General features: G+C 39.5%; 2 protein-coding genes across 4 annotated transcripts in view; one reads left to right on the forward strand and one right to left on the reverse strand.

Moving 5' to 3' along the window:
• ndor1 (NADPH dependent diflavin oxidoreductase 1) overlaps nt 1–15501 on the forward strand; it is a 28405-nt gene extending 12904 nt beyond the window's left edge. Inside the window, exons 6-16 of one of the 2 annotated variants that reach the window (XM_061801635.1) lie at nt 1057–1155; nt 2941–3042; nt 3181–3384; nt 4502–4629; nt 9193–9404; nt 11814–11921; nt 12029–12143; nt 13221–13367; nt 13460–13578; nt 15095–15189; nt 15261–15501. In XM_061801635.1, coding sequence (XP_061657619.1) covers nt 1057–1155; nt 2941–3042; nt 3181–3384; nt 4502–4629; nt 9193–9404; nt 11814–11921; nt 12029–12143; nt 13221–13367; nt 13460–13578; nt 15095–15189; nt 15261–15405 — 1474 coding nt within the window. In that variant the 3' untranslated portion in view covers nt 15406–15501. The remainder of the gene's footprint in view (nt 1–1056; nt 1156–2940; nt 3043–3180; nt 3385–4501; nt 4630–9192; nt 9405–11813; nt 11922–12028; nt 12144–13220; nt 13368–13459; nt 13579–15094; nt 15190–15260) is intronic. The other variant, XM_061801636.1, reaches the window with a different exon arrangement.
• Nucleotides 15502–15889: 388 nt separating this feature from the next.
• ntmt1 (N-terminal Xaa-Pro-Lys N-methyltransferase 1) lies at nt 15890–27286 on the reverse strand. 2 transcript variants are annotated; one of them, XM_061801649.1, is made up of 4 exons: nt 27136–27286; nt 21701–21857; nt 19481–19733; nt 15890–16900 (listed from the first exon to the last, which is right to left on the reverse strand). In XM_061801649.1, the coding sequence occupies exons 2-4, from the start codon at nt 21854–21856 to the stop codon at nt 16644–16646; spliced, it is 666 nt and encodes a 221-aa protein (XP_061657633.1). In that variant the 5' UTR covers nt 21857; nt 27136–27286; the 3' UTR covers nt 15890–16643. The 2 variants fall into 2 exon arrangements, with proteins under 2 accessions (XP_061657633.1, XP_061657632.1); XM_061801648.1 differs by lacking the exon at nt 27136–27286 and adding an exon at nt 27019–27071.
• Between the last annotated feature and the right edge of the window lie 441 nt (nt 27287–27727).

The following is a 27727-nucleotide window of genomic DNA, read 5'->3' on the forward strand; positions in this document are numbered from 1 at the left end:
TAAAAAAAACAAACAAAAATGACAGGGAGTCGTCTCAAACGTACACGGAAGTATGTTCCGACCAAACGTTAAACTTTCTCCCCGACAGATTCTTTTTATTTTTAAATATGCATTTTTCTCAAATGAGTCCAATGCGTACTTAAAAAAAAGAAAATAAACCGAGGTTTATGTAGGTTAACGTGTGGCCGCAACACGCTTTCGTGTATGGGGGCTGAAGCCTATCCCAGTGGTTTATTTTCTTTTTTTAAATACACATTGGACTTGTTTATGAAGAATGCATATTTTTAAAAGAAACCGTCTGTCACGAAGAGGTTTACTGAAGTTTAATGTGTGGCCGTGTACGTAAGAGACGCCCCCGCATTGTTCTCAAATGAGCCAACTTGGCATTATAAAAACCTCTTGGGAAACACTACCAAGGAACCGACTCGCTTGTCCTCTTTTTTTTTCCAATCTTAGTTAATGAATGGAAGTTTGTGTAAAACTAGGGGTCATTTATTTAAATATTGGTATTTGTATTGAATACTACCTGAAAAGATTGATGGATTTCGGCAAAGGTTAACGTGTAGCCAAACGCACTTCCCCGTTCACGAGCCGTCTCCCCGTTGAGAACAGATCCAGTAAAGAAATATTTGTATGCGTCCAGACTTTTCTACGCTTTCCAACTCTTCCATGTAAAGCTCGACAATTTACTCACCAGATACATGTGTAGATCCAGTTGTCCAAGATGAGTAGAAGCAAATTAACAGTCCAATTTCTTATCCGCGAAAACATCGACTTTGACATTAAATATGGGTCCTCTATGCCAAGTGTCTCTCATTTTTCAACGTACCTTCATTTCTTATCACCTTCTAAATGTTGAACGATATCGGACAAAACTCTGGGCGTCGTGCTATACAACGTATTTTCAGGTCATCTCCAACCGACTTAGCATTGAGCAATGCCTTGCTTGACCAACAGTATGGCCAGTCATGTGACTTCGGTGCCGTAGGTGCTCTATAGTGTTCATTCAAATGACTCATTATCTTTAGCAAGTCTTTACTCTGTATTTGTTTGTAGGTTCAATTTTGTGGCCAAGAAGCTTCACAAGCGTCTTATACAGTTGGGTGCCTCTCTGCTGCTGCCTGTCGGACTAGCTGATGACCAGCATGACCTGGGGTAAGGGGCCATAAGAAAATGAGCTCAATTAATCAGGAATGGAAAAAATGTGTATTCATGAGACGTAACTATTTTTTTTTTTGTTTTTTCCAGATAAACACATTTTATGGTACTTACTTTAGACTACCTAATTGTTTAGTGAGTGTGATTTTTTTTTTTTTTTTTTTTTTTTTTTTTTTTTTTTACAGAACTAGTTTCACAAGTAGAAGTGGCATAGATACATGTGTGCCTGGTGTTCATGAGACAAATAACTTATTTTTATTATTTTGTTGGATAATTAACATTTAAGGGTACTTATTTTAGATTACGTATTTTTTTTTTTGTGAGTGTGATATTCCACAGCACCAATTTCACAACTACAGGGTGGCCCAAAAATTACAGGCCCCTTTTTAATTTTATACTAAAATTTCATCAGCAGGTAAAATGATACTTATGAGAGTTTTGGCAATATACATTTTGCCAATTACAACACAATATACAACAAAATGTCTTAAATCTTAAAAATGTTTTCCAAGCATTCCATTTTCGGTTTCGTACTGACAGTCCTATCCAACACACTTTGCATTACATTTGAAAGAATTTTTGGTCTTATGGCTCAAATTTCATCCTCAATATTGCGTTTCTAATCATTAATTGTAAGCATGTCCATTTTGTGCAATGCTCTCTGTTAGGAGGAACGCAAAACTCTTTTTTTTAATTTTTTTTTTCTTGGCAATGTTCTCCGGTTTTGAAATGCATGGATTTTCTTCCAGGCTTCACTCCAATTTTCAGTTATTCTCAACAGTTGTTGCCGTACAAGGCCTTCCAGATCTTGGAATATCACAAACTGCATCCTGCTCCTGAAAACGGCTAACTATTCCTGAAATCGTGTTTTGGCTCGGGCTGTGTCTGGTATTGCGTATGGTGATGTTGGGAAGGTAGCTCTAAATGCTCTGGGGAAAAAAAAAATCTTGACAAACAAAAATATTTGGATTTTTTTTTTTTTTTTTTTTTTTTTAATGGGTCACTAACTTTTAGGCCACCTTATAGAAGTACCATAAATGCACGCCTGTGTGTGTAATACACCTATACACACAGAGATCTAGCAAAGTTAGTGCTGTTACAGACCTATTCATTTGAAATTTGATGCCAGTTATTGTAGGAACTGAATTTCATATGAAGGTGTCATTATGAATTAAATTAACCTATTCATGGGCAGGGTGGCAATTTTTTTGCCTTATGGAGAAAAACTCTCCTAACAGGCCACAATCAAGGAAATACCACTTCTTTTTCATTTATGGTTAAGTTATGTGATAACTTGAGGCAGCCATGTTGGGTCAGGAAGAAAAGGGAAATAACTCCGTGCTAACTTTGACCGATGAGTTATCCTCTCCTGATACAAAATTATGATTTCAGATTAAAACACTTAAATATTTTGATATACTGAAGGATATAATGCATGAAAATCATGATGTTCCAAAAATGGGACGCTGCCCATGATTGGGTTAAATGTCGCTCCTATTATTTTTCGTGACTGTTTCCTTACTTGTTGCTTGCATATGTTGCACACCATATACATTGCTTAATAAATGTATTAGCCCTGTCATAAAAAAACAAAACTATGTACTATTACAAATGTGCATTTTTTCAGTTTCAATGAGTTCTCAGTTCTCATTTTACCTGCTGTGGGAGAATCTTTACTTGGGTGGTGGTGTAAGATGTCTCAGTACTTCATCTGAGACTTGATTTATTCATACATTCTGTCTTCATATTACCAAAGTCACTTAAAAATGTTTCTCAAAACAGGCCTGATGCTGTGATTGATCCATGGCTTAAATCATTTTGGGAAAAAGTGTTTGCTCTGTATCTAGGTTTTTCGGATATGGTCCCACTGAGGGAAGATGAGCCGTGAGTACTGACTTGTTTTTATGCTCAGAAACCAATTTAGTTTAATCAATTTTACATGTTTATCTGTCAAACCTCAAAAGAACTTAAAATGCTGCTTTGTTTTGTAAAATATATAAATTTGATCTCATTTCTCATCAGGCTTCCACCAACTTACACTTTTAACTTCCTGGATGGTACAAATGAGAAGACTGATGACTGTCAAATAATTCCGACACAACAAGGTGGCCTCTCTCAGTCGGAACCTTTTTATGCCAAACTGCTGTCCAATGAGAGAGTAACTCACCCAAACCATTTTCAAGATGTGAGGCACATTGAGTTTGACATCCTGGGATCCACGATTAAGTAAGTCTGACCCTTTTATTTTTGAGAAACCCTTTCAGAGAGCAGCAATTGCCAATTTCATCCCCCCTTTCTCTACAATCATCTCTTTTGAAGATTAGATTTTTTTACACCCCCCCCCCCCCCACACACACACACACACATATGCACGCACACACAGTTTCTCCATAAATACACTTAGGCTATTTTGCAATAATCACTGCAGTGGTCACTTTTGTCACTTTTACAGTTCAAAAATTACCATGGCGAACTTATCAACCCACCAAGAATGAACAAAATTTGTTACTTTTCTTTTTTCATGCTGAAATTTTACGTCTTTCATCATTTCATTTGTCATATCAGTCACTGGTCTGGGATTGTGTGCTCAGTAGTAAAATTACATCTGCTGGGTGTAACTTAATACTGAAATGTGTTCATGTTCGCCCCACACTCCCTTGGTCATACCGCCGCACCTCCGCCGAGAGCAGTGATTTCCAACCTTTATAGAGCTAGGCACATATTTTACAATTGAAAAATCCCACGGCACACCAACAAAAGTAAATGTCAACAAAAATGGATCGATTAATTACTGTATGTACTTCCTGCCATATAGTAGAAGAGGATTTTGTTGTTCTGTCTGTCATTGTGCCTCACTGGCATAAATAGATAAATAAAGATACATTATTTCTTGGAATAAATGTATTTTTTTTTTTAGCGATTACATAAAATTGGATAATTTCCCACATCACACCTGAAGAGCGCTCACGCCACACTAATGTACCCTGGCACACTGTTTGAGAATCACTGCCCTAGAGGCTCATCCCCCAGCTTGACAACCACTGCTCTAGATAATAGAAACAATTGAAATGGACGATGCTTAAACCACATTGTGATTCACAGTAGAATCACTTACCCCTGAAAATTCAGCATACAATGTTAACCATTGTAATTGTGAATCTAGATGAAAACCGGCATCTTACTGTATCGGTTTAGTGGTTAGCACGTCTGCCTCAATGTCGAGAGGTTCTGGATTTTGATCTTGGCTCAGGGCTTCTTGTGTCTGGTTTGCATGGTTTCCCTGCGCATTGTGTGTTTCCTCTGGATGTAATTCACTTCACTGATCATTTGCTGGTCTGTGTAGTTTTAATCCAGGTGACGTTGTTATGATGCGTCCTTGCAACGCAATCGAAGATGTTGAGGAACTATGTCAACTCTTGAGATTAGACCCAGAGGCCAAATTCTCTCTTAAAGCAACAGATGGCTCTACAGGTAGGCATTCATATCATCAATATATTCATGAATGTTAGTCAATGTTCAACAGATAAACCTCCAACCAATTTATTGATGGAAATTAACAGCATCTTGAAATGTAATCTGCACAAATTATAGTTTAAGGCAGTTATTAGTTCAATCTAAATTGCCATCGATTTTCTATGTCATCACGCAGTGCTTTTTAAGATAAGACCCTGATTAGAAAAGTTGTTCCCTACACCCAAGCTACCATGAGAGGAAAAAGTATGTGGATCCTTTGGATGTTCTTAAATTTCTACATTACAAATACCACACAATTATGTTTTCATATTATTGAAAATAGCATGCAAACATTCATAGGACAGGGAGGAAACGTTAAATGAACCTCGTAGGGTACAGATTCTCAGAGGTCGATCAGTCAAAAGCGAGCTAAGCTTGAGTAAAGTCAATGAAAATTGATTAAACCATGGTTTTTAATGTGCCATGCCTTGCTGAAAAATGATCAGAAGATCTACAGTTGGGAATTGTTGACTTGTGTGATGATAGAAAAGGTTTACAAAACTATTTTTAAGTCTTATTAGTCCATGGTAAATTTTCTTCAAATAAAAGTTCAGCATTGTTGTTTTGCTTCCAATGAGTAGTCATCTTGTAAAGAATCCTGTAAGAGCGCAGTGCACAATGCTCAGTGAGGTTAAAAAAAAAAAAAGAACCCTAGAGGTTTAGAAAGAGACACTTTTACTACACACACACACACCAAGTCATACCGCCGTTTACTTCAACATCTCCAACTTCTCAGTTGACCATGCACGAACAGGATGTGAGATGCATCTATCTTCAAACAGCAGCAGATTAACAAAGCGGGGGACCCAGACCTTGTGTCCCCATTCTGCTTCAAAGTCTACGCAGACCAAGTTGCTCCAGTCTTCACAAAAATCTTCAGCAACTCTCTAGAATTGTGTGAAGTACCATAATGCTTCATATGCTCCACCATCATCCCAGTCCCCAAGAAACCTGCAATCCCAGGCCTGTTGGCCTGACATCTGTAGTCGTGAAGTCCCTTGAACGCCTCGTGCTGGACCACCTCAAGAGAGTCGCAGTTCCCCATCTGGACCCATTGCAATTTGTCTACCGAGTTTACAGGTCTGTGGATGATGCAACGATGTCAACGTGGGTCTGCGCTTCGTCCTTGAACACCTGGACTTCAGCTCTGCGTTCAACACTATAATTCCTGAACTCGTCTCCTCCAAGCTTCTCCAGCTCAGCATCTCGCCTGCCATCTGCTAGTGAATCTACAACTTCCTGACAGGGAGGACATAGCAGGTGAGGCTGGGAGACATCACCTCATCCACACCCACCATCAGAACTGGGACACTTCCAAGTTTTACTCTCCCTGCTGCTCTTCTCGCTCCAACTGGACTTCAAGGCACCTGAATTTCCTATCATGGGTGGCCAACCTGCGGCTCTTTGTCTCCTTACTGGTGGCTCTTGTGAAGGCATGAAAGCATATAGAAGTTCTTTATATACTGCTTTTGTTTATTACAGTAGTTACGAGTGAGCGTTGCTCGTGTTTATTACAGTATTTACGTGAACGCTTTGCTTGATTTTATTACTGTTGTTACTGGTACCGTGTGTGTGGGCGTTGTGCGCTGCCGTGTGAGGGAGACGGGACTGTGCAGTGGGAGGGTGAGAAGAAAAGAAAAACACAATGGTGACTGGGGAAGAGGGCCTTTACTATTCCTGCCATTCAGCTCAGCTGTGCAGCGAGAGAAGGAAGAGTTGACACAGAGCAGGATGACCTCTGCACAGAGAATACATCTCCCATGTGTCTCTTGACCTCTGTCACGTGACCGCAGGAGGAAAGTTTAGCACGGTGTTTTCACAAAACAGGAATTTGAATTGAATAAAGTCAAGCTTCCCAGTCGGATGGTGATCTTTGGATAAAATAGTTTTTCAATTACACTCTCAAAATGCCGGGGAAAAATGCAGTTAAAAATACGTGTATGAAAACCGGATGAGTGGGACACCTCATGTACATTTTCTTTTTTTTTTTTTTTTTAGAGTAACAACAAGCCACTCTCTGCCTTTTGTTTCATATGTCTGTTGCATTTCACCGCTTCAAATCTTTACTTGACCTCACTCCACGCTAACATCGAACTGGAATTTCCAAAAGGGACCAAACTTCCCAGTCACAAGTTAGTCACTTTGAAAAATCACACACAAAAGCAGATGTGTTTAAAAAAAAAAAAAAAAATGAAGGATCCAGAGACAAATGCTTGCATCATATCAAGTGGCTTCGAACATTGGAAGGGTCAAAAGCCATACATTGATGGGTAATTTATAAGTGATGTCGCTGAAATCTTGTGTCCTGAAAACAAATGGTATCAACGCTTCAACTGTCCCGTCACACTGAACAGAGAATATCAGACATTAGCATGGCTACTGATTCATAGTTGCAATCATGTATTTCAGTGCTGCATTAGATGAGTTGTGACATACAGGACAAGACTTGGTCGAACTCGTAGTTTGTCTGTGTGTGTGGGAAGATTTTTTTAAATTTAATTTAATTTAATGGGCCTGTGGTCTTGGTACTCTGTAGGAGTCGATTTTCTCATCATGTTGGTGTGTGACATTTACAATAAATTTGGCTGAGCAAAGGTATGTGTGTGAGAAGGGAATGATATCACTGAGAATGATATGGCTCTCTACTTCTACTTCTGTACCTCTAAAAATTTGTAATTTCACCATTAGCGGAAACTTATAAAAACAGTTGAAGGATTGAACAAAAATGGTATTGAAGACAAAATCTTATTTTGCAGATTACAAACTGCATGTAGTGAAATATGCAGCTACACTAAGCATCCGGATGGCTTCTTTAAAGCGCAAAAAGCTCTGCTTGTGATGAGTCTATAGCATAAGAGCGCACATCATGCCACGGTTTAAAAATGAATTAAATGTTTTGAACTCCATACCTGCCATCATACCTGGAAGCTTAACCAAAATACTCCAGCCATTTGATATCTCTGAATCGGAGGTTTAAGGCAGTCTTGCAAAACCTGTGGGAGCATTGGATGACTGATGGAGAGCCCAGCTTCATGGGAACTGGGTGAATGCGGTGTGCAACTTTCCGGGAAGTCATTGGATGGCTCGACAAAGTATAGGGCTTCCGTGACAACCAAAACCATCCTATTGGGATGGTTTTTGCTGGAATAGGCTAGTTTTACCTGCAACTGACAATGAGTCTGATGAACGCAACATAGAAGAGGAAGCGGGGCATCGTCTGCCTCTGAAGTTGGCGGAGTTATTTTAGAAGTGACACCAGGGATGAAGATTTTATTGGATTTATTGATTTGGAGTAACACTGGTGGTTTGGTAAACATGTTGGCATGTTCTTTATGCTATAGTTATCTGAATAACTTATGTTACGTTAACATACAAGGCACGTTCTCAACTCGTTGTTGTCATGCAATGTTAGCAATACCGTACACCGATTCAGCCCTTTTTCTATTTTTATTTAAAATTGCATTTCAAGATGAAATGTCTGTTCTTAATATTGGGCTTTATCAATTAATTTCCCTTCAAAAATGTGATTTATACTCCAGTGCGACTTATATTTTTATCCTTCTTTATCATCCATTTTTGGCTAGTGCGACTTATAGTCCGTAAAATACGGTAATCAGTGTGTTTAAGTGTACCTTGTTGTTTGTTTTCAAATGTAGAACTCAGTGGGCACATAAGGTCCACCACATTAAAGTGCCATGTCTAATGTGGCACCTCGTCTATTTAGAAGAGAATTTAAGACTTCTACAATCGTGAAAATTTGCGAACGGTGAACCGTAAATGGGCAAGGGCACAAAGTCTACACACTTGTTGAAATGCCAGGTTTTTGTAATGTAAAAAAAAAAAAATAAAAAAAAAAGCTCAGGATAACTTTGAAACCTTTTCCTTCTTTAATGTGACCAATTACCTGTACAACTCAAGTGAAAAATATACTGAAATCTTTTCAGGGCAAAAATAAAATACAATACAATAATCTGGCTGCATAAATATACACAGCAGCAAAGTGATCCTTTGCTGGAGCACCTTATCCTTTTATTCACAACTTTTTTTTTTTGGGGGGGGGTTGAGTCTTTCACACAGATACGTCATATGACAATATTTGTGTATTTTGTAAAAACATTTCAAATATGTAAGATTGTGAGGGGTTTTCCTTTGAAAAGCCCTATTCAGGTCACCCTACAGTTTTTCGATTAGATCCAGGTCTGTGCCCTTCCAAAACCTTAATCCTCATATAGTGAAGCCATTCTTTTGTTGATCTGGATCTCTACTTTGGTTTATTTTCATATTGAAAGATTAATTTATTTTTATCCTCTGCTGTCAAGCAGAATTCTTAAGGTTTTTCACTATCAAGTAAGGTGTACCCCTTTTCTCGCTCCAAGATAGCTGGGATAGAATCCAGCACACCCACCGATTCCAGTTAGAATAAGTATTACAGAAAATCCATTGATGGAATGGCATGAACCTGATTGTTACAGAACTGACTATTGTGAAGAATACTTAGAACTAAAAGTCTCATGTGCTCAGTTCCTGCAAGGCTTCAGCAACCATGGACATTGCATTATCTGGTGGAGAGTTACCTGGACATCGCAGCCGTGCCTCGTCGCTCCTTTTTTGAATTGCTTTCTACCTTCTCAAATGACAAGTTGGAGCGTGAAAAGCTGGTTGAGTTCAGCTCAGCAGAAGGTCAGGAGGAACTGCACATTTACTGCAACCGGCCCCGGCGCACTGCACTCGAGGTAATGGCTCAGTCGACATTGAGATGTTTTATGTGACTGTTCCACAATTAGAATTTTTATGGCATTTTACAAATTATAATTGAAAAACGGGGTGAAACGGTGGTGCAGCTTTAAAGCATTTGTCTCACAGTTTTGAGGACCCTGGTTCAATCCCTGCCCCGCCTGGGTGGAGTTTGCATGGTGTGATTGTAAGTGCGACTGTTGTCCGTCGCCATGTGCCCTGCGATTGGTTGGCAACCAGTTCAGGGTGTATTCTGCCTCCCGCCTGTTGACAGCTTGGATAGGCTCCAGCACTTCAGCAACACTTGTGAGGATAAGCGACAAAGGAAATGGATGGATCATTGAAAAGGGGAAAATCATTTTAGGCTGCCATATTTTGTGCTGCACACCCCACAGTTCAAACACATTCACACATGGAAATCGAGATGTCAGTTGCGCACACAAACCATGCTGCACCTCATGAGTTTGAGAGGGTAATTATCACTGCCTTTTAGACTAGCATTTCTCCAATATCCAATATAACAGCCTTCAAAAGCACTGAGAAAGACAAAAAAATTGAATAAGAAAAACATCAGTAGAATTACAATATGAGTGAATAAGACTGTAATGTCTGTAAATTGTTTTACAAATGCGAATCCGAACACTCTAGATCCAGAGGTGAGTACAGAACCCAAATTTTCCTTTCAACTTAAAGGGGAAATCCACTGGTTTGTATTAACAGTTTATTCAATAGGTCATGTAATATGTACTCTATTTTGACAATGTGATTTTAAATCCTCTCTCATTTATTAGTGTTTTGAGAAGATACCAGGATCATTTGACTGAGAAGACGGAGGAATACTTCCATACACAGCCGTGAGTGACACAGCTCCGGGGCTCGGGGGAGCCGCTCACGGCTATGTATGGAAGTATCCCTCCATTTTCCTGATCAACCGAGGGGCCAAGCTGCTCACGGCTGTGTATGGGAGTATTTCTCCATCTACCCGATCAACTGATACTATTTCTTCATCAGATGAGGATAAATCCAAGAAATCAGCACTGGGCATAGTGCTTTCCGATGTAATCGAGCCTTGGTTGCGGCACGTAACACGTCACATCCGTGCACATAGGTCATGTGACTCGCGAAAACGGCGGCGCCTCTGAAAATACGTAATTGTCAATTTAAAAAATCTTCTCAAAACAATTAAATGAGAGAGGATTTAACATCACATCGTCAAAATAGAGTACATATTACATGACCTATTGGATACATTGTTAATGCAAACCAGTGGATTTCCCCTTTAAAATATTACTTTGGAATAATGTTAGTCAAGTAAAAGTTTCAAGTAGGCCTCCAAATAATTACGGTAAGTGTAAGTATTTAGTGAAAAAAAAAAAAAAACTCAAAAACTCAGCAATAGGTGACTAACTTGATTTATCTTGTTGAATAAGTGCATGAATGTCAGATAGCCAAAAATACGAAACAGAAATTTACTTTGACTAAAACAATAATGCATTCATTCTTGAGAATTTTACATTGGGGCACAGTGGTTGACAGGTCCGTTCATCTGTTTCACAGATCAGAGGCTGTGAGTTTGTGTCCCGCCTATGACCGTCCTATTTGGAGTTTATGTTGTCTACCCTTGCTAGCGTAGGTTTTCACCAGGTACACTAGTTTCCTCTCACATCCTAAAAACATACATGAGCTTCATTTAAGACTAAATCCGTAGCTGTGAATGTGAATATTTATATTATAGACTGTAGATCCTCATTGTTGCATTCATTTGAACTATACAGTGTATTTCAAACTGAGGCACATTAATTATACAAACTTAAGGACATTATTGATGTTAGCTTGTAAAGTGATGCTGGCATCTACTCATTTGAGTGGGGTGGGGGATGATCTGAAAACTAACAAATCACATGACTGACATGAATGATGAAGCTGTGGAAAAATGTAATTGATTTATTTTTGTGTCAAATTTAAAATGATTCATCTCACTGTTGGATAGGTTTATACTATGTCATATTTAGAACTACCCTGTTTGGAGGTACTTTTTTTCTTTTTTTTTTTAACGCTTTTAACCCTCGAGAACCCAAGACATTAAAATTGTATGTACTAACTAAATTAATCAATAAGCATCAATGGAACTCAAAAACATCATATTTGGAAAACTATACTAATTTATTTATGGTTCAGATAAATGGTTCACATATGACCCAGTGGAAATTAACTACCAAAAAATAAGGTCGTTAATGCAGACACATGTGAGACGTTGGGCTTTAAGGGTAAAAAGAGTAACTGTGGTGCATTGTTTATACAGTGGGCCCTTAATTACACTGGGTCATATGTGATCTCATGGGTTCTCTAGGGTTAAAATTAATGTCTCTGTTTAGGATTCACTGTCTGAATATCCTCTTGTGTTGCAGGTCTTGGCAGACTTCCCCCACACAACAGCAAAACTTAAGGTCGACTATCTGCTGGATCTTTTCCCTGAGATCCAGCCCCGCTCATTTTCCATCGCCTCGTCTCTCAGGGTACACACAACCTCAGCATTTTCAAACATCAAACAGCACGTTTCTGAAATCTGTCCAATGTCTATATTGTCCTTATTCCATTAAGTGGCATACTCCTTCCCACACAGGCTCTTTCAAACAGGCTCCAGATCCTGGTAGCTGTGGTCAAATACAAAACCAAACTGTTTAAACCACGAAGAGGACTCTGTTCCACCTGGTTGGCTTCCCTTGACCCCACAAAAGGTATTTTTATTTTCTTAAACCTAATTGTGTTTCCACTTCAGGAAGAGCGTCTTTACAGTTCACAATGATTCTATTGCATATTTCTGTATTACACTTTTAATTCTATTTTATTGAAGTGTCATTATTTATGTATTGTTACTGTATTCAGTATATTACCATGTGCACGATCTAATGAAATTTAATATCAAAGCTTTGTTTAAAAATAAAAAAATGTTGCTTTAAAGTGGTGGTAAATATTCAGTTTTATTGACAGTATCAGAACCTAACCACCCTGCAACATACAATTGCAGGTACTGAATGACAAGTCGGGAGATTTGAGGGGACAATCTTTCCCTCCCCTCCCAGCTACAACTGTCCTGTTTTAAGCAGGACGAGAAAGCGGTGGTTGATGAATTACCAACTTTCTAACTGCACTCTATTGGTTTTAGCAGTCCTATTTTACACACATACTCATACAATGGTCTTTATTTTTTACAGTTTTTTACAAATCCTGCATGATTTAGCCAAGCAATTATTTCAGGGGATTTCAATTAGGATCTCAATCGTTCATCTGACTCTGTCCATCCATTTTATGTAATGCTTATCCTCATTAAGGTCACAGGTGTGCTCGAGCTTATTCCAGCTGACTCTAGGAGAGAAGCAGGGTACACCCTGGAGTGCTCACCTGCCAGTTGAAGAGCACAAATAAGCAAACACCCATTCCCACTCACACCTGTGGCAATTTGGAGTTTTCAATCAATTTACCATCCATGATTTTGGGATGTGGGAGGAAACTAGAGAGGAGATAGAAAAGATGGAAAAAGATGACATGCTGTGGCGACCCCTAATTGGAGAAGCCAAAGTGAAAAGTAGAAGAAGAATTTAAAAACTTTGTCTACCTGTGTTGTCTTTGACTAAGATTTAGTTTGTTGGGACACAGTTTTGATAAACATGCAAAACAACAACAATAATGTATTTCTTTGTTTTTTTTTTTTTTTTTTTAGAATATCCTCAAAATTTTAATGTACATGGGGAAAAAAATCAATTGAACCTTAAAATACGTAATAGTGTTGCCTTTTGTGCTTCATTGTTTTCCAGAAGATGTTTATGTGCCTCTCTGGGTAAAGAAGGGAACGCTTAGGTTTCCCACAGAACCAAACACCCCTGTCATCATGGTTGGGCCAGGAACAGGAGTAGCGCCTTTCAGGTCAGCTTTACAAGAGAGGACTGCTGAGGGTAAAAATGGTGAGTACTTGACCTCAGAGCACTGAGGACCAATCACATTGATAGCTGACTTCATAATAATGTCACCTACTGTTGTCTTCTCATTGCAACAGCCAATGTGCTTTTTTTTGGTTGTCGATCTGAGTCCAAAGACTTCTACTTCAGGTGTGAGTGGAAGGAGATGACGAAAGCTGGAAAGTTGATCCTTTTCACAGCCTTCTCTCGCGACCAGGTCACTCTATTACTCTGTTTAGCTTTTACTTAGTACTACCTGTATCCTATTCCAGTCATTGTTTCTTGTCTTTACCATCCTTTTTACTGTTCCTACCACTAGAATTGAAAGGTGTCCTCATTTTTTATGAAAGGCACATAACAGTTAACCCCTGTTTTTTCAGGGGATACATTCCAGACATACCATAAGTAAAATTCAATGATATATAGTAGTAAATTAAATACATATATTTGAACAGAAAAACCAATTTCAAACAACATTCTATCATACAAAATTTGTACCTGACAACTTTTGAAACTAATATAGCTTAGTAGCAAGGGTCAGGACAAAATCCCAGTGGGGTGGGTGGTGTCAAAGCCCCACAACAAAAAATTGGTAGAAATGTGGCTTAAAACCTCACATTCTGCCATGATGATAGACTTTCACTTAAAACAATCCTGTCAAAATAAAGCGAGGGACATTTTATTAGCTAACGTTACTCATAAGTACAGTATATTAATGTTGGGGACGGTGACCAACTGGTTAGAGCGTCTGTCTTACCATTCTTTGGTCCGGGGTTCAAATCTCAGGCCTGCCTGTGCGGAGTTTGCCTGTTCTCCCTGTGCCTGCGTAAGTTTACTTCCACATCCCCAAAAGCATGGATGCTAGGTGAATTGAAGACTCAAAGCTGCTTGTAGTTGTGAATATGAGTGCAAATAGTTATGTGCCCTGCGATTGGCTAGCAACCGATTCATGGTGTACCCCGCCTCCTGCATGAAGAAAGCTGTAATGCCCTCCTCCACTAACCCTTGAGGATAAGCAGCTAAAAAAATGAATGGATGAATTATTCATGTTGACTTGAATTATGTGATTAACCCTTCACAAGACTTCAACTATTTAGCATTCAAAACGGGAGTACTTCCAGTACTAAAACATGGGATGATCTTTAACTAATTTGTTACTGAAACAGATTGTGACAAAACCGTGTTATCTACTTATCTTATTATTGTTATCTTATAACTGTACCCATGGCAAAACAGGAGTATTTGGCAAGAATATACATACATATTGCAGCGTCTGTACATGGAAGTGCCTTAAAGAGGTTGTACCTGGTGGGGTGGCATGTGACATCTGCGAGTGTCCCTATTTGTGCTCGTCTGGGTTTTACCGTTCTCCTGGCTTGCAATTTTGCTTTTACATGACAAATGCGCTTACTTAGGTATTTAAAAAAAAAAAAGCCTAAAAATTCCCGCTGACTCTTAACATTTTACACCACGTAATAAATCTTATCAGCGACGTGGTTCTCCACATGCCTGTTAGAGGTCGAGTTACAACTGGTAAATGAAAACGTATTGTTAAAAAAACTACCAACCCCTATTTCTTAAAGATAGGAAATTGGAACTGCTTTTTTTTTTTTTTTTTTTTTTTTTTTAAGGCCTTATGTAAAGTTACAGAGCACAGTGGCGAATGTGGCAATACTGGCCACAATTCATTCCAAAGTGCTATCATGTAATAGTATTTGTGTTTGTCATTCCAGGAAGAAAAAGTCTATGTGCAGCAGCGTGTGCGAGAGAACGCAACACTCATTTGGGACCTGATTGCAAATAAAGGTGCCTACTTCTACATCGCTGGGTAAGGGCTTAAAAACTTGTCACACTTGCACTACACATGAATGGTCCTTAAGAGTCCTGTACTTTATACAGAAATGCAAAAGACATGCCAAGTGGTGTGTGTGACGCGCTGAAATTGGTGTTCCAAAAGGAAGGAGGCCTTTCACCTGAGGATGCAGAGAAGATGCTGGCGGCCATGGAAAGTTCTGGAAAATCCCAGAATGAGACCTGGTCATGATCGGCATTCAAATATCAGAGCAGCATGTGCTATACTGTGCTGTCGACACCATCATTTCTCTAGAGACTTTATCATGCGTATATATTGATTTTTAAGTTTCAAAGGGATGAAAGAACTTTTTAATCCTAACACTGCAACAACAAAATATGTAGCAAAACATAGGTCATTTCCAGTGAGATTTATGCAACTACAGTACTTGTTTCTAAACTAGTGTTCACTGAACACACAAAACAATCTGCGTTAATTGAATTTATGTGCCTGAATTGGAAATGAAGTACCACAAGTGTCAACTGCAAGGATACAGGTGTGAACAACAATGGTGAACATTTTACTTACCTGCTCTCATTGCACATTGCTTAAAAAGTGGGAAACCTCCATATCTGAAATTCCAGTGGTACTTTTTGGGGGGAGGAATGGACCTCTTGCTTTTCTAAGATTACACAATTCCATTTTTTATAACCTCAATAATGCCATGATACAAGTCTGCAGTCCAGCACTTGGTAGCGGAATTGTTGATTCAATTATCAAGTACAATTTTATCCTAAATGATCTTGATCAACTATGGTGTGAGGTTTTTTTTTTTTTAAAGTAAGACAAGATCTTGATTATTGTTCTGAACTCGTGGGTATATTGCTCATCATGATGTTGGTCATTTTCTATTGGCTTTTTCTAAAAAGCCCATGTCGCATGTTACAGTGGCAATGTCAATAATTCAGTGAGATCATTTTTACTTCTACAATATTTAACACAAAGTAGAAAAGTATGAGAAACATTTTTTTTAAATTTCAATTATACCTTTGTATGAGCTTGTGAAAAACATTTCCCGTTCTAAAAAAAAAAAAGGACAATTCAAGGATTGATCACAAACCTCCACTTAGTGAATTATAAAATTGTTCACATCTTTCAGGAAGTAGTAGTGATGACAGGCAGTCGAATTTGTAATGAAAGTCAACACCCACCAACCTGAGGTGGTTACCTACAACTGTGGCAAACAAGTTGGTACAGTGTGTAACAGAAGGAGCTTCATGTCCTTTAGTGTCAAGTTATAATGACAACTTATTTTTGAACATTTGTTCCAGGCTAAGACCTGGAACAAAGTTTCAGTTAAAGAAGATGAGACAGACCCCCTCAATGGTCAAAACATACAAATGCTTCAACAAATGCAAATCTGTCAGGATGTAACTAGAAACAGCATGTTAAATATCAGAAATGGCACTCTACAAATGTCAGTCCATTTCTTATCGCAGTGCCAGACTGTGGACCTGGTAGATCTCCTTTGGGAAGTTTAGCTGTTGCTCCTCGTAGATGATTCTCAAACCCGCTCTGCTCACCAGGCTACGGACTATCTCCAGGTCTCGACATACACTACTGTCGACCTCATCCGGGACCACTCCTTCGTATGAAACATTGTCCTTAATGACAATGAAGCCATTGGGTCGCAAGGCTTTTTGACAGCGCCGTAAGAACTCCACCAAATGGTTATCGGTCAGGTGGCCTGAAGAGGAGATTTGGATGCTTCAATTGTGCCTCAAAAATAACAACAAATATCAGCATTTCTATCATGATTACCATTGTACAAGGAGCATTCAAAAAGTAATGTGCTGCCGCTAACCATTTTCAAAAGGTTGCCGTTTTATGGCATAGGGTTATGTCAACGGTGACTTAATAATCTCCGCTGATCAGTGTCTCCATTCTAGCACTATTGCCAGGATTAAGTGTGAAGAGAGGCTGCTGCTCATTGCTTGTCATCCTGTGACCCTTGTGAGGATAAGCAGCTTGGAAAATGTATGGATTGACTCTCACAAAGCAGGCTTTTGTCCTTTCTGACTTTACAGTAGCCTACTGCTGCTTCCCCGTACACATTTTGCAACTTTCTGAAAATACTTAACGGTGGTTCCCCTTCCAAAGCAAAAAATTCAATCAGTACTCTTTGGTTGTCACATACATCCAAAAGTGATATCGTTTTTTTAAAAGGCTGACAGGGGAAAGACGGGTTCAAACAAAACTCTTGTATTGTTGTATTTAAACTACAAACTGTTAACATCCATCCTTCCATTTCCTTACCCACTTATCCTAACAAGGGCCAACCTATCCCAGCTGTAAATGGGCATGAGGCTGGTACACCCTGAACTGGCTGCCAGCCAAACGCAGAGCACATGGAGACAAACAGCCGCACTCACAATCACATCTACGGGTAATTTAGTGTCTCCAATTAATGTTGTATGTTTTTGGAATGTGGGAGGAAACCAGAGTGCATGGAGAAAACCCACGCAGGCACGGGAAGAACATGCTAACTCCACACAAGGAGAGCTGGGATTGAACTCAAAACTGTGAGGCCAATGCTTTCATTTCAGAAAAAAAAAAAAAAAAAAATTTAGGTTATATTAAATCAGGCTGATTACTTTTTGGCTGCCCTCTAACTTAAAACTGAGCTTTAGTACAACCACTTACAGTGAAGAAAATAAGTATTTGAACACTCAGCTATATTGCACGTTCTCCCACTTAGAAATCATGGAGGGGTCTTAAATTTTCATCATAGGTGCATGTCCACTGTGAGAGAGAGAATCTAAAAAGAAAAATCCAGAAATCACAATGTATGATTTTTCTTTAACGATCTGTGTAATGCATCTGTAAATAAGTATTTGAACACCTGAGAAAACCAATGTTAATATTTAGTACAGAAGCCTTTGTTTGCAATGACAGAGGTCAAACGTTTCCTGTAGTTGTTCACCAGGTTTGCACACACTGGAGGAGGGATTTTGGCCCACTCCTCCACACAGATGTTCTCTCGATCACACAGGTTTCTGGGCTGTCGCTGAGAAACATGGAGTTTCAGCTCCCTCCAAAGATTTTCTATAGGGTTTAGGACTGGAGACTGGCTAGGCCAGAACCTTGATATGCTTCTTACCGAGCCACTCCTTAGTTCTCCTGGCTGTGTGCTTCAGGTCATTGTCGTGTTGAAAGACCCAGCCACAACCCATCTTCAATGCTCTGACTGAGGGAAAGCGGTTGTTCCCCAAAATCTCACAATACATGGCCGCGGTCATCCTCTCCTTAATACAGTGCAGTCGTCCTGTCCCATGTGCAGAAAAAGACCCCCAAAGAATGATGCTACCACGCCATGCTTTACAGTAGGGATGGTGTTCTTGGGATGGAACGCATCATTCGGTTTCCTCCAAAGTTAGTGGAATTATGACCAAAAAGTTCAATTTTGGTCTCATCTGACCACAAAAGATTCTCCCATGACTCCTCTGTATCATCCAAATGGTCACTGACAAACTTAAGACGGGCCTTCACATGTGTTGGTTTAAGCAGGGGAACCTTCCGTGCCATGCATGATTTCAAACGATTATGTTTTAGTGTATTACCAACAGTCACCTTGGAAACGGTGGTCCCAGCTCTTTTCAGGTCATTGACCAAATCCTGTCCTGTAGTCCTGGGCTGATTCCTCACCTTTCTCGGGATCATTTAGACCCCATGACGTGATATCTCACATGAGGCTTCTTCCATTTTCTCATGATTGCCCCAACAGTGGACCTATTTTTCACCAATCTGCTTGACAATTTCTCCGTAGCCCTTTCCAGCTGTGTGGAGTTGTACAATTTAGTCTCTAGTGTCTTTGGACAGCTCTTTGGTCTTGGCCATGTTACAAGTTTGGGGTCTTGCTGATTGTATGGGGTGGACGGGTGTCTTTATGCAGCTAACGACCTCACACAGGTGTATCTGATTCAGGATAATACATGGAGTGGAGGTGGACTTTTAAATGCGGACTAACAGGTCTTTGGGGGTCAGTATTCTAGCTGATAGGTGTTCAAATACTTATTTGCAGCTGTATCATACATATAAATCGTTCAAAAAAACAATCACATTGTGATATCTGGATTTTTGTTTTTAGATTATCTCTCTCACAGTGGAAATGCACCTATGATGAAAATTTCAGACGCCTCCGTGATTTCTCAGTGGGAGATCTTGCAATATAGCAGGGTTTTGAAGTATTTATTTTCTTCACAGTAATTATGAAGTAGTACTTAATGCAGTGTCTGCTGAATGTCTGAGCACATGATGCCAGACTCACCAATGACCCACTGGATCCAGATGACATCATAGCGTCCACTCTCTGGTACAAAGTCCTGCAGGCCGCTACAGAAGTAGTTTCCCACTCGCTTGCCATCGGCTCCCAGGTACGTCTTCGCTTTGTCCAGAAATTCCTGCGTCACGTCCACCAAGTCCACGGTTTTGAAGAGCGGCAGCAGCAGACGCTTGGAGATCCTCCCGATACCTGCACCGCAGTCCAGAGCGCAGCCCGCATTTGTCTTCCCCTCCCCTTCCTGCAGCAGGGGCAAGCACCCATGGGTGCCAATCATGCATTGAGGGTGTGATGCAAGATTCAGCATCCATCCATTGTTGAAGGAATTATAATATAAGACAAGTGTGTATTATTTGATTGTTTCACACTGGATTGTGCAAAAGGTTTTAGGACATTTGAGCAATTCTATAATTATTTTTGTTTTCATTGGAATAGAAACAGAGAAAAAACATCCAGAAAATATCAATACTGTCTCTAATTACCAGTAATTACTGTTCCATTAATGAGAGCTGGTGGAATTTAAGGAGTCTAAAAAAAAAAGTGTTCACCCCATTTTCAGAATCTTTTTTTTTTTTTTTTTTGCTTATCTTGGCTAGAATTTTTAAGATCATTAAACAAATGTATTAGACAAATATAATCCAATTGAACTGAAAATGCTGTTTAAATTTGGGAATTAGTTTATTAAGGGGGAAAAAATCAGTTACCTGGCTCAGTGTAAAATATTAATGGCCCCCTAATAACATGCATGGGCCATCCTCAGCAGAAAAAAATGAAATTAAGCATTTTCTATAACTGTCACGGAGTCTTTCACAAATGAAATTAAGCATTTTCTATAACTGTCTTTCACATCTCTCTGGAGATATTTTGGCCCACTCTTCCTTGTAGAATAGTTAACATTCAGCACTAATGGAGGGTTATCCAGCATTAACTGCCTTTTTAAGGTCATGCCACTGCATTTCAATTGGTTTAGATTTTTACGAGGCCACTCCAAAACCTTTTTTTTTTTGCACAATTCCGAAGTTGACTTGCTGTTATGCTTCAGATTGTTATGCTGCTGCAGAACCCATGTGCGCTTCATCTTGTGGTTACAAACTGATGCCTGAACATTCTCCTTTAGGTTTCTCTGCTCAAGAGCAGAATTCATGGTTGCATCTATCACAGCAATTAGTCCAGGTCTTGAAGGAGCAAACGCGGCAAAAAGACCATCACAATACTAACACCACCATTTGACTGTTGTTATGATGTTCTTTAACTGAAATGCTGTTCTACATCTACAGTATGACAGATGTAACCACACTTTTAAAAAAAAACAAAAAAAAAACTCAACTTTCATTCCATGAGTCTATATAATATTCTCCCAAAAGTCTTGTGAATCATTCATCCATCCATCCATCCATTTTCTTTGCCGCTTATCCTCACAAGGGTCACAGGGAGTGCTGGAGCCTATCCCAGCTGTCAACAGGCAGTAGGCCGGGTACACCCTGAACTGGTTGCCAGCCAATCGCAGGGCAGATAGAGACAAACAGCCGCACTCACAATCACACCTAGGGGCAATTTTAGAGTATCCAATTAATGTTGCATGTTTTGGGGATGTGGGAGGAAACCGGAGTGCCCGGAGAAAACCCACGCAAACATGAGAACATGCAAACTCCACACAAGCGGGTCTGGGATTGAACCCAGGACCTCAGAACTGTGAGGCCAATGCTTTACCAGCTGATCCATCGTGCCCAAAGAATCATTCAGATATTTTTTTTTTTTTTTGCAAAAGATGAGCCTTTAGTCTGTGGAGTCATTTTGTTACGCTTTTTTAAAATCTTTTGTCTGACTTTATTTTGATTTTTTTTTTTTTTGATTGAACAGTTCTGGAGGTAACCAGGCTTACTGTAGGTGTGATCAGTGAAAATTAACCTAAAATTGTGTTTAGCCAATTTCATGAGTTAACAAGTGGGAGGCTAGTTTTTCCACACCCACAAGGTAACTTTTTTTCCTTCAAATATTTCAAAACTGCATTTAAACTTAACTTGGGTTATATTCGTCTATTTACATTTATTTGATGATCTTAAAAAGGGGAAACTGCAAAAAAAAAATAATTTGAAAAGGGGGCCAATACTTTTTCACAGCACTGTATGAGGAACGATTAGATATTACTGGAATGAAGTGGTTGATGTGTGTTCAGTGCAACAGGAATAGCTTCAAAAGACATTTTACGCCAAGGAATTTGCCAAGGAAAGCCCTGGATCCATTTATATCGATGCTGGAAATTCTCCCATAGCCTCCCAGCATGCCATCCACCGTAGGCGGAACTTCCTTCCAGTAGTCCTCTGCGTTGGAGTAGAAATTTGTCTCTCCTGATGTGTCACCCATCCTGCAAGAAGCCCACCATATCCATGTTTTAGCCACAAGACGGTACAATTCTTCACATATGAAAATACATAAACCCATCATCAGGTAGTTAACATGATTCATAATGGTCTAAAACCTCAAAGTCTTAATCGGGACCCTTTCCAAATCAATGACAAACTTTCCTTTCATGTCATGTTAGATGGACCTGGAAATCAAGTGCACATAAGGAGTGTGATACACTTGTGTGTACAGCGTGCCCTTGCCTAATCACGTTTCATTGATCCTGTCCCCGCATATTTGCAAATTTTGGCCTCCCAAGTTTTGATTTTCAAAATTTTACCAAAGCTTCACAATTGTAAAGGTCTTAAATTCTCTTCTAAATAGAGGAGGCGCCACACCAGACATGGTCCCTTACAATGTGTTGCATCTTATTTGCCAAATGAGTAAAAATATATGCAAATGTTGTTATGTGATTTGTCCAACAAAGCACAATTGCTGCCACTCACATTTGAAAAATGCATGGATGTGGCCAGTCATGCCCGCAGATATAAAGTTACGGGTGTGGTCCACCAGTCATGCCCGCAGATAAAGTTGCGGGTGTGATTAGGAATGGAATCTCAAGACCTTAAAATAACTTAAATAAATTGAAAAAAAAAAAAAATATATATATATATATATAAACTCTGTTATACCAGAGTATGTAGTCGTTACCTCATACCATAATCATAATTTGGCACTGCACTGTGACAGACATTTTTAAAGAGGTCAATAGAAATTCAGTTTCAAAACTAAGTATTCATACAATCAAATCATTTTATTTCATCATGATGTATTGTTATAATCTATCATAATTTAAGGTGCTATCTATTGTTAATCCTTTGATGAAAGCTAGCAGTAAATGATCTATATCTTCCTAAAGCATGTAGAGGGGAAAAGTTTTCAACTTCGGTACCACAGGAGACAATGACCTTTCGCATTTAGATATATGGAGAGATTAGTCTATTGTTAGTTCCTAGATCAAGTCAAAATAAATCACAATCTCATATTTATTATAGTTAGATACTGAAACATTACCTGTGTTATATCCCAAAAATATTTTCAGTGTAACTGAATTTCCTTTGACATGGCTCATGATGTTGATGACTTCCGACGTAAATGTGCCTGTAGTACGTGAAGCAGCTTGGAACATGTGCTTTTGGCATCACTACGGAACATGCTCAGTATGGTTAACTTGCATTTCCTGGTTCTGGGTGAATACTGATTGTTTAGGATCAGGCTTCTTTTGTTACCAACATTTATGAAATAAACCCGTAAATTAATGTCAAGACCAACGTTCCTTCTAATTTTTTACGTGTCTGAGCAAACACATTCAGTCCATGAGCGCCCCCTTTGCCCACTATGAACAACATCAGACGTATGCACTGTGGTCAGATCACTGTCATCCATTGAAGTTACATGCCTTATTCAAAGATTCAGATTACAGCATTTACACTCCCATCAGAACAATTTTGTGTTTTTGCAAACTTACTTGCGCTGGATTGGTTTTCATGTGCGCTGAGAATGTCTATGTATTTCTACTCTTAACAAATTTTATGCGTGTGATTTTTCATGCTCGACTGTTCAGATTTGCGAGTGCGCCTGTCAAATCACAGTGACTGCAATGGATAGGTTTCCAATTATGCCATCTTGTGTGTCATTGAGGTCAAAGAACACAGGTGATAGGTGAAGCGTGAAGTTTTTTTCCACCGTTAATTTATCCAATTGGTCTAAGGGTGGTAGTGACGTCATTGGAAACCTATCCATTGAATACAATGGTTAAACTGTTAGCATGCATCCTATCAGTGTGTTTCACCTTGCATGTAAGGTGGACTATAGAGGTCCTTAGTGCCACACCAGTATGCCGGAAAGCATGCTGGCAGCATGTAAATAGCGTTGAAAGTGCATGTTTTGTGTCAATTATTTTGTGAATAATTGTTTTATTATTTGCTAGTTATGCTATTATTTTTGCTGTGGTGAAATAATTTTGGTTTCGATGTGATACTGTGAGTGTGTACAACATCGTCAGTCGTGACCTGCCTACACTGGCAGTGTGTGGGGCAATGTAAGCTTTTTCTACCTACAGATGTGAAATGCAATTGTTCCTCACTGCCTAGTGAGTGCCATCATATGGTAGCGCACTTACATGCAAAAACACATGGTTGCATGTTTGCTGACATTGTAACCAGTGTGTATCAATACTGAATCCATTATTCACAGATTTTAATTATTCGCAGGGATATAAGGAATGCAACGGAGGAACACTGTACAGTAGAACTTTGATCAAATCGACCCCAATATAACAGATAAAATAGACTGGTGGGACTGAACAATGTGGCACTTGAACTTCCATTGACAAAGTATGTTAGTGTCAGAATTCATTGGTGTTGTTAACAGGGGCTGTGGTGCAATGCAGGCAGAGAATGGGACTGACTTATTTCCTGCTCACGGATATAGAGCTCGTGCACGTGATGTCACCATTTTCACGCCACCATATTGCCAAAATAGCTGCTCGACAGTGTGGGGAACATTGAACCATAGCAGAATATTCACAATGCCCGCGACTTGTTGTGCTGTTGGTTGTTACAACAGACGAGACAGATATTCAGAGATCATTCTATGGCATTCCAGCTGAAAAGACGAGAAAAGATTGATGGATTTCGGCAATTAAACGTGATGGATGGTTCCCAACCAAATACACCTGAAAAAACAAACAAACAAAAACCAATAGAGTCGTCTTCAACGTACACGGAAGCCTGCTGTGACCACACGTTAAACTTTGGTAAACCTCTCCTCGACATATTTTTTTTTAAATTTGTATTGTTCTCAAATAAGACCAATGCGTATTTAAAAAAAGAAAATAAACCGAGGTTTACGTAGGTTATCGTGTGGCCGCAACACGCTTCCGTGTATGGGGGCTGAAGCCTATCCCAGCAGTTTATTTTCTTTTTTTAAATACGCATTGGAGTCATTTGAGAACAATACATATTTAAAAAAAAAAGTCTGTCACGGAGAAATTGACCGAAGTTTACCGTGTGGGCGCGACGCGCTTCATGTACAGAGGAGCCGACTCCGCTGTCTTTTTTTTTTTTTTGCAATCGTAGTTAATGAATGCGAATTTGTGTAAAACCAGGGGTCATTAATTTAATTATTGGTATTTGTATTGAAAAAAATCTGAGTGGGGCCATCACTATGTCGGATTTATTCTTGACTGAGAACACATCCAGCAACAAAGTGTTTGTATGCGTCCAGATATTTCTACGCTTTCAAACTCTTCTATGTAAATTTCGACGACTTACTCACCAGATACATGTGTAGATCCAGTTGTCCAAGACAAGCGGGAGCGGGTTAATAGTCCAATTTCTTATCGGCGAAAACATTGACTTCGGGATTAAATATAGGTCCTCTATGCCAAGTGTCTCTCATTTTTCCATGTACCTTTGTTTATTATCACCTTCTAAATGTTTAGTGGTATCGGACAAAACTCTGGGCATTGTGATATAAGACATATTTTCGTGTCATCTCCAACAGACTTAGCATTGAAGAATGGTTTGTTTGACCGGCACTTCTGGCCAGTGACATGAGTTGATGAGGTAGGTGCACGAGCTCTATACAATGATTTAATTCCAGAAAACGTCCCTATGTAGTGGCCATAATGAATGTGAGGCATTGATGTGGCGGGGAGAGAGAGGGACATGGAGTAAGACAAACCAAGTCTGCAGTCTGGAAAAGGCGATACTTGGGACAGTGTTTTTTTTGGTCAAGCCGTTTAGATTTGGTAGCGGATTTGAAATTAGAAATGACACTAATTTCTCACGACCATGAAAGTGACTTGCCAATTATGAGTACTGTAGATCAACAGTGTCTCAATGACGACACATCCTGGCGTGGTAGATTTGGTGAAAATGTGAAGCTTTCAAATACTTCCAAGCATTTTCAAGATTTGCAACAACTGCATCCTCTACAAGTGTATATGTATTGGGCCCAAAAAAAAGAATAAACTAAAATATTTTTGTACTGTACAATAGTATGGGTGCATATGACAAAAAAGTGTCAATATAATGAACAATCAGCGATATTCAACGACCATCAACCCCCTCCTATTAATCCATTCTATTGAGGTTCCGCTCTGTAACAAAGTTTGTCTGAAGGTACTTATATTAGGGTCAAACTGAAGCAAAAAGAAAAAAATTACCCAATGAGATTTCCTTCAATTTTATGAGAAAAAAAATAGAAAGACCTCACTGTGTGGAGTGTGCATGTTCTCGCAGTGCTGCCCTCTCCAGCTCGAAAATCACAGATGTAATGCATCAAGCATGGAACGAATGCAGCTCATGTTAATGCACTCAAATATAGAAATAGGAACGTACAGTGTGGTAAACCATCTGTAAAAACAGATTGGTCCAATAAAAAACAAAAACAAACGAATGTTGTTAGAAGTGTGCCAGCGGTGGTATTACAATATCGCAAGGCTGGAAAATAAATGATTTTATGTGAAGTCAAGTAGGACTATTAACATGTTCACTACTACTAAACAGTGGACGCGTGCTATTCGCAAAGGATAACCCTAACCCAGTCCGCAAATTGCGGGCGATAATTGACGCCCTATGTTGAAAACATGTTTTTTAAATTATTTCCGAACCTTAAAAAAAAAAAAAAAAAAAAAAAATTCAAAACGGGGATAAACCGCCAATAAGACGAAAAAACTATATGTATGTGAAAACCGCGTGTATGCGACGGTCCACCGTACATTTAAAATCAGATAAACGTCACACAAATGACTCCGTACCGTTTAAAAACAGCATGGTCGCGCGCGCACGTCGAGCTGTCAGCTACTATGCGTTTTCTAACCAACTAACCAAAGTCACAAAGTTGTGAACTCCCAACAAGAATGAGAAGTCATCACCTGAACGGACATCCCATCCACACAAATGATTAGAAATCTAAATCGAAGGGCACACGAGTAAGTCTGGACCGTCGGTCTTTATCAGGCAGATAGTAGGTGAAAACGACAAAATTCGTACAAAGATTTTGAACATGCATACATTAGCCCAGTTGAATGTAGAGCCTCAAAGCACACTTAATAGTTACTTCCTAACCGGGTAAATGATTATGCCAAGTACAGTATCATATCATATCACACTTACTGAGTATGTATTAGTTTTTGTACCACTGCTTTTAGCATGTAGCTTGTTAGCTCACAGCAAACTGCTTCGGGGGTAAAACAACAAAATATGAACCAGCTTCGAGACGACAAAATTTACCTAGTCCTCTGTCAGCTCCTGGCCCTAAAAGACCCTATGCCACGTCGTCCCACCACCGTCGCGTTGTCAGGATTGGAGTGTTCTATTTGCATCCATTGCTGTGTACCGTACTGTATGCTGGACGTCATTTCCTAATTTGGTTCCTCCAGAAAAAGCAACAACAATAGCGCCCCCTCTTGGCATCATTTGTGCATGCCTCCAACCACATTCACTTGTGTCCTTTAGCAGAGTGTGTGTTTCTTTCGGCTTGTCCCTTTCGGGGTCGCCACAGCGTGTCATCTCAGATGAACGCATATATATGTTTGGCACAATTTTTACACCGGATGCCCTTCCTGACACAACCCTTCTCAGGGAGTGGAGGCCCCAGTGGGATACGAACCCACAACCCCTGGTTTACCAAACCAGTGCTCTAACCACTGAGATACGGGGCCTCCATATGCTTTGCAGAGTGCATTTCGTAAAATTCAGAAGTAGTCACACTTTGTTTTCATAAGTGGGTCGCATAAATTGATGTGGTGGGCCGAATCGAGCCTGGGCCTGACTTGAACACCAATACCCCGAAGCAGTGTGTTGCAAGTACCAGTAGTGGTAT

Source organism: Syngnathoides biaculeatus, chromosome 17, assembly GCF_019802595.1.
Source record: "Syngnathoides biaculeatus isolate LvHL_M chromosome 17, ASM1980259v1, whole genome shotgun sequence".
In the NCBI taxonomy this organism is placed as follows: domain Eukaryota; kingdom Metazoa; phylum Chordata; class Actinopteri; order Syngnathiformes; family Syngnathidae; genus Syngnathoides; species Syngnathoides biaculeatus.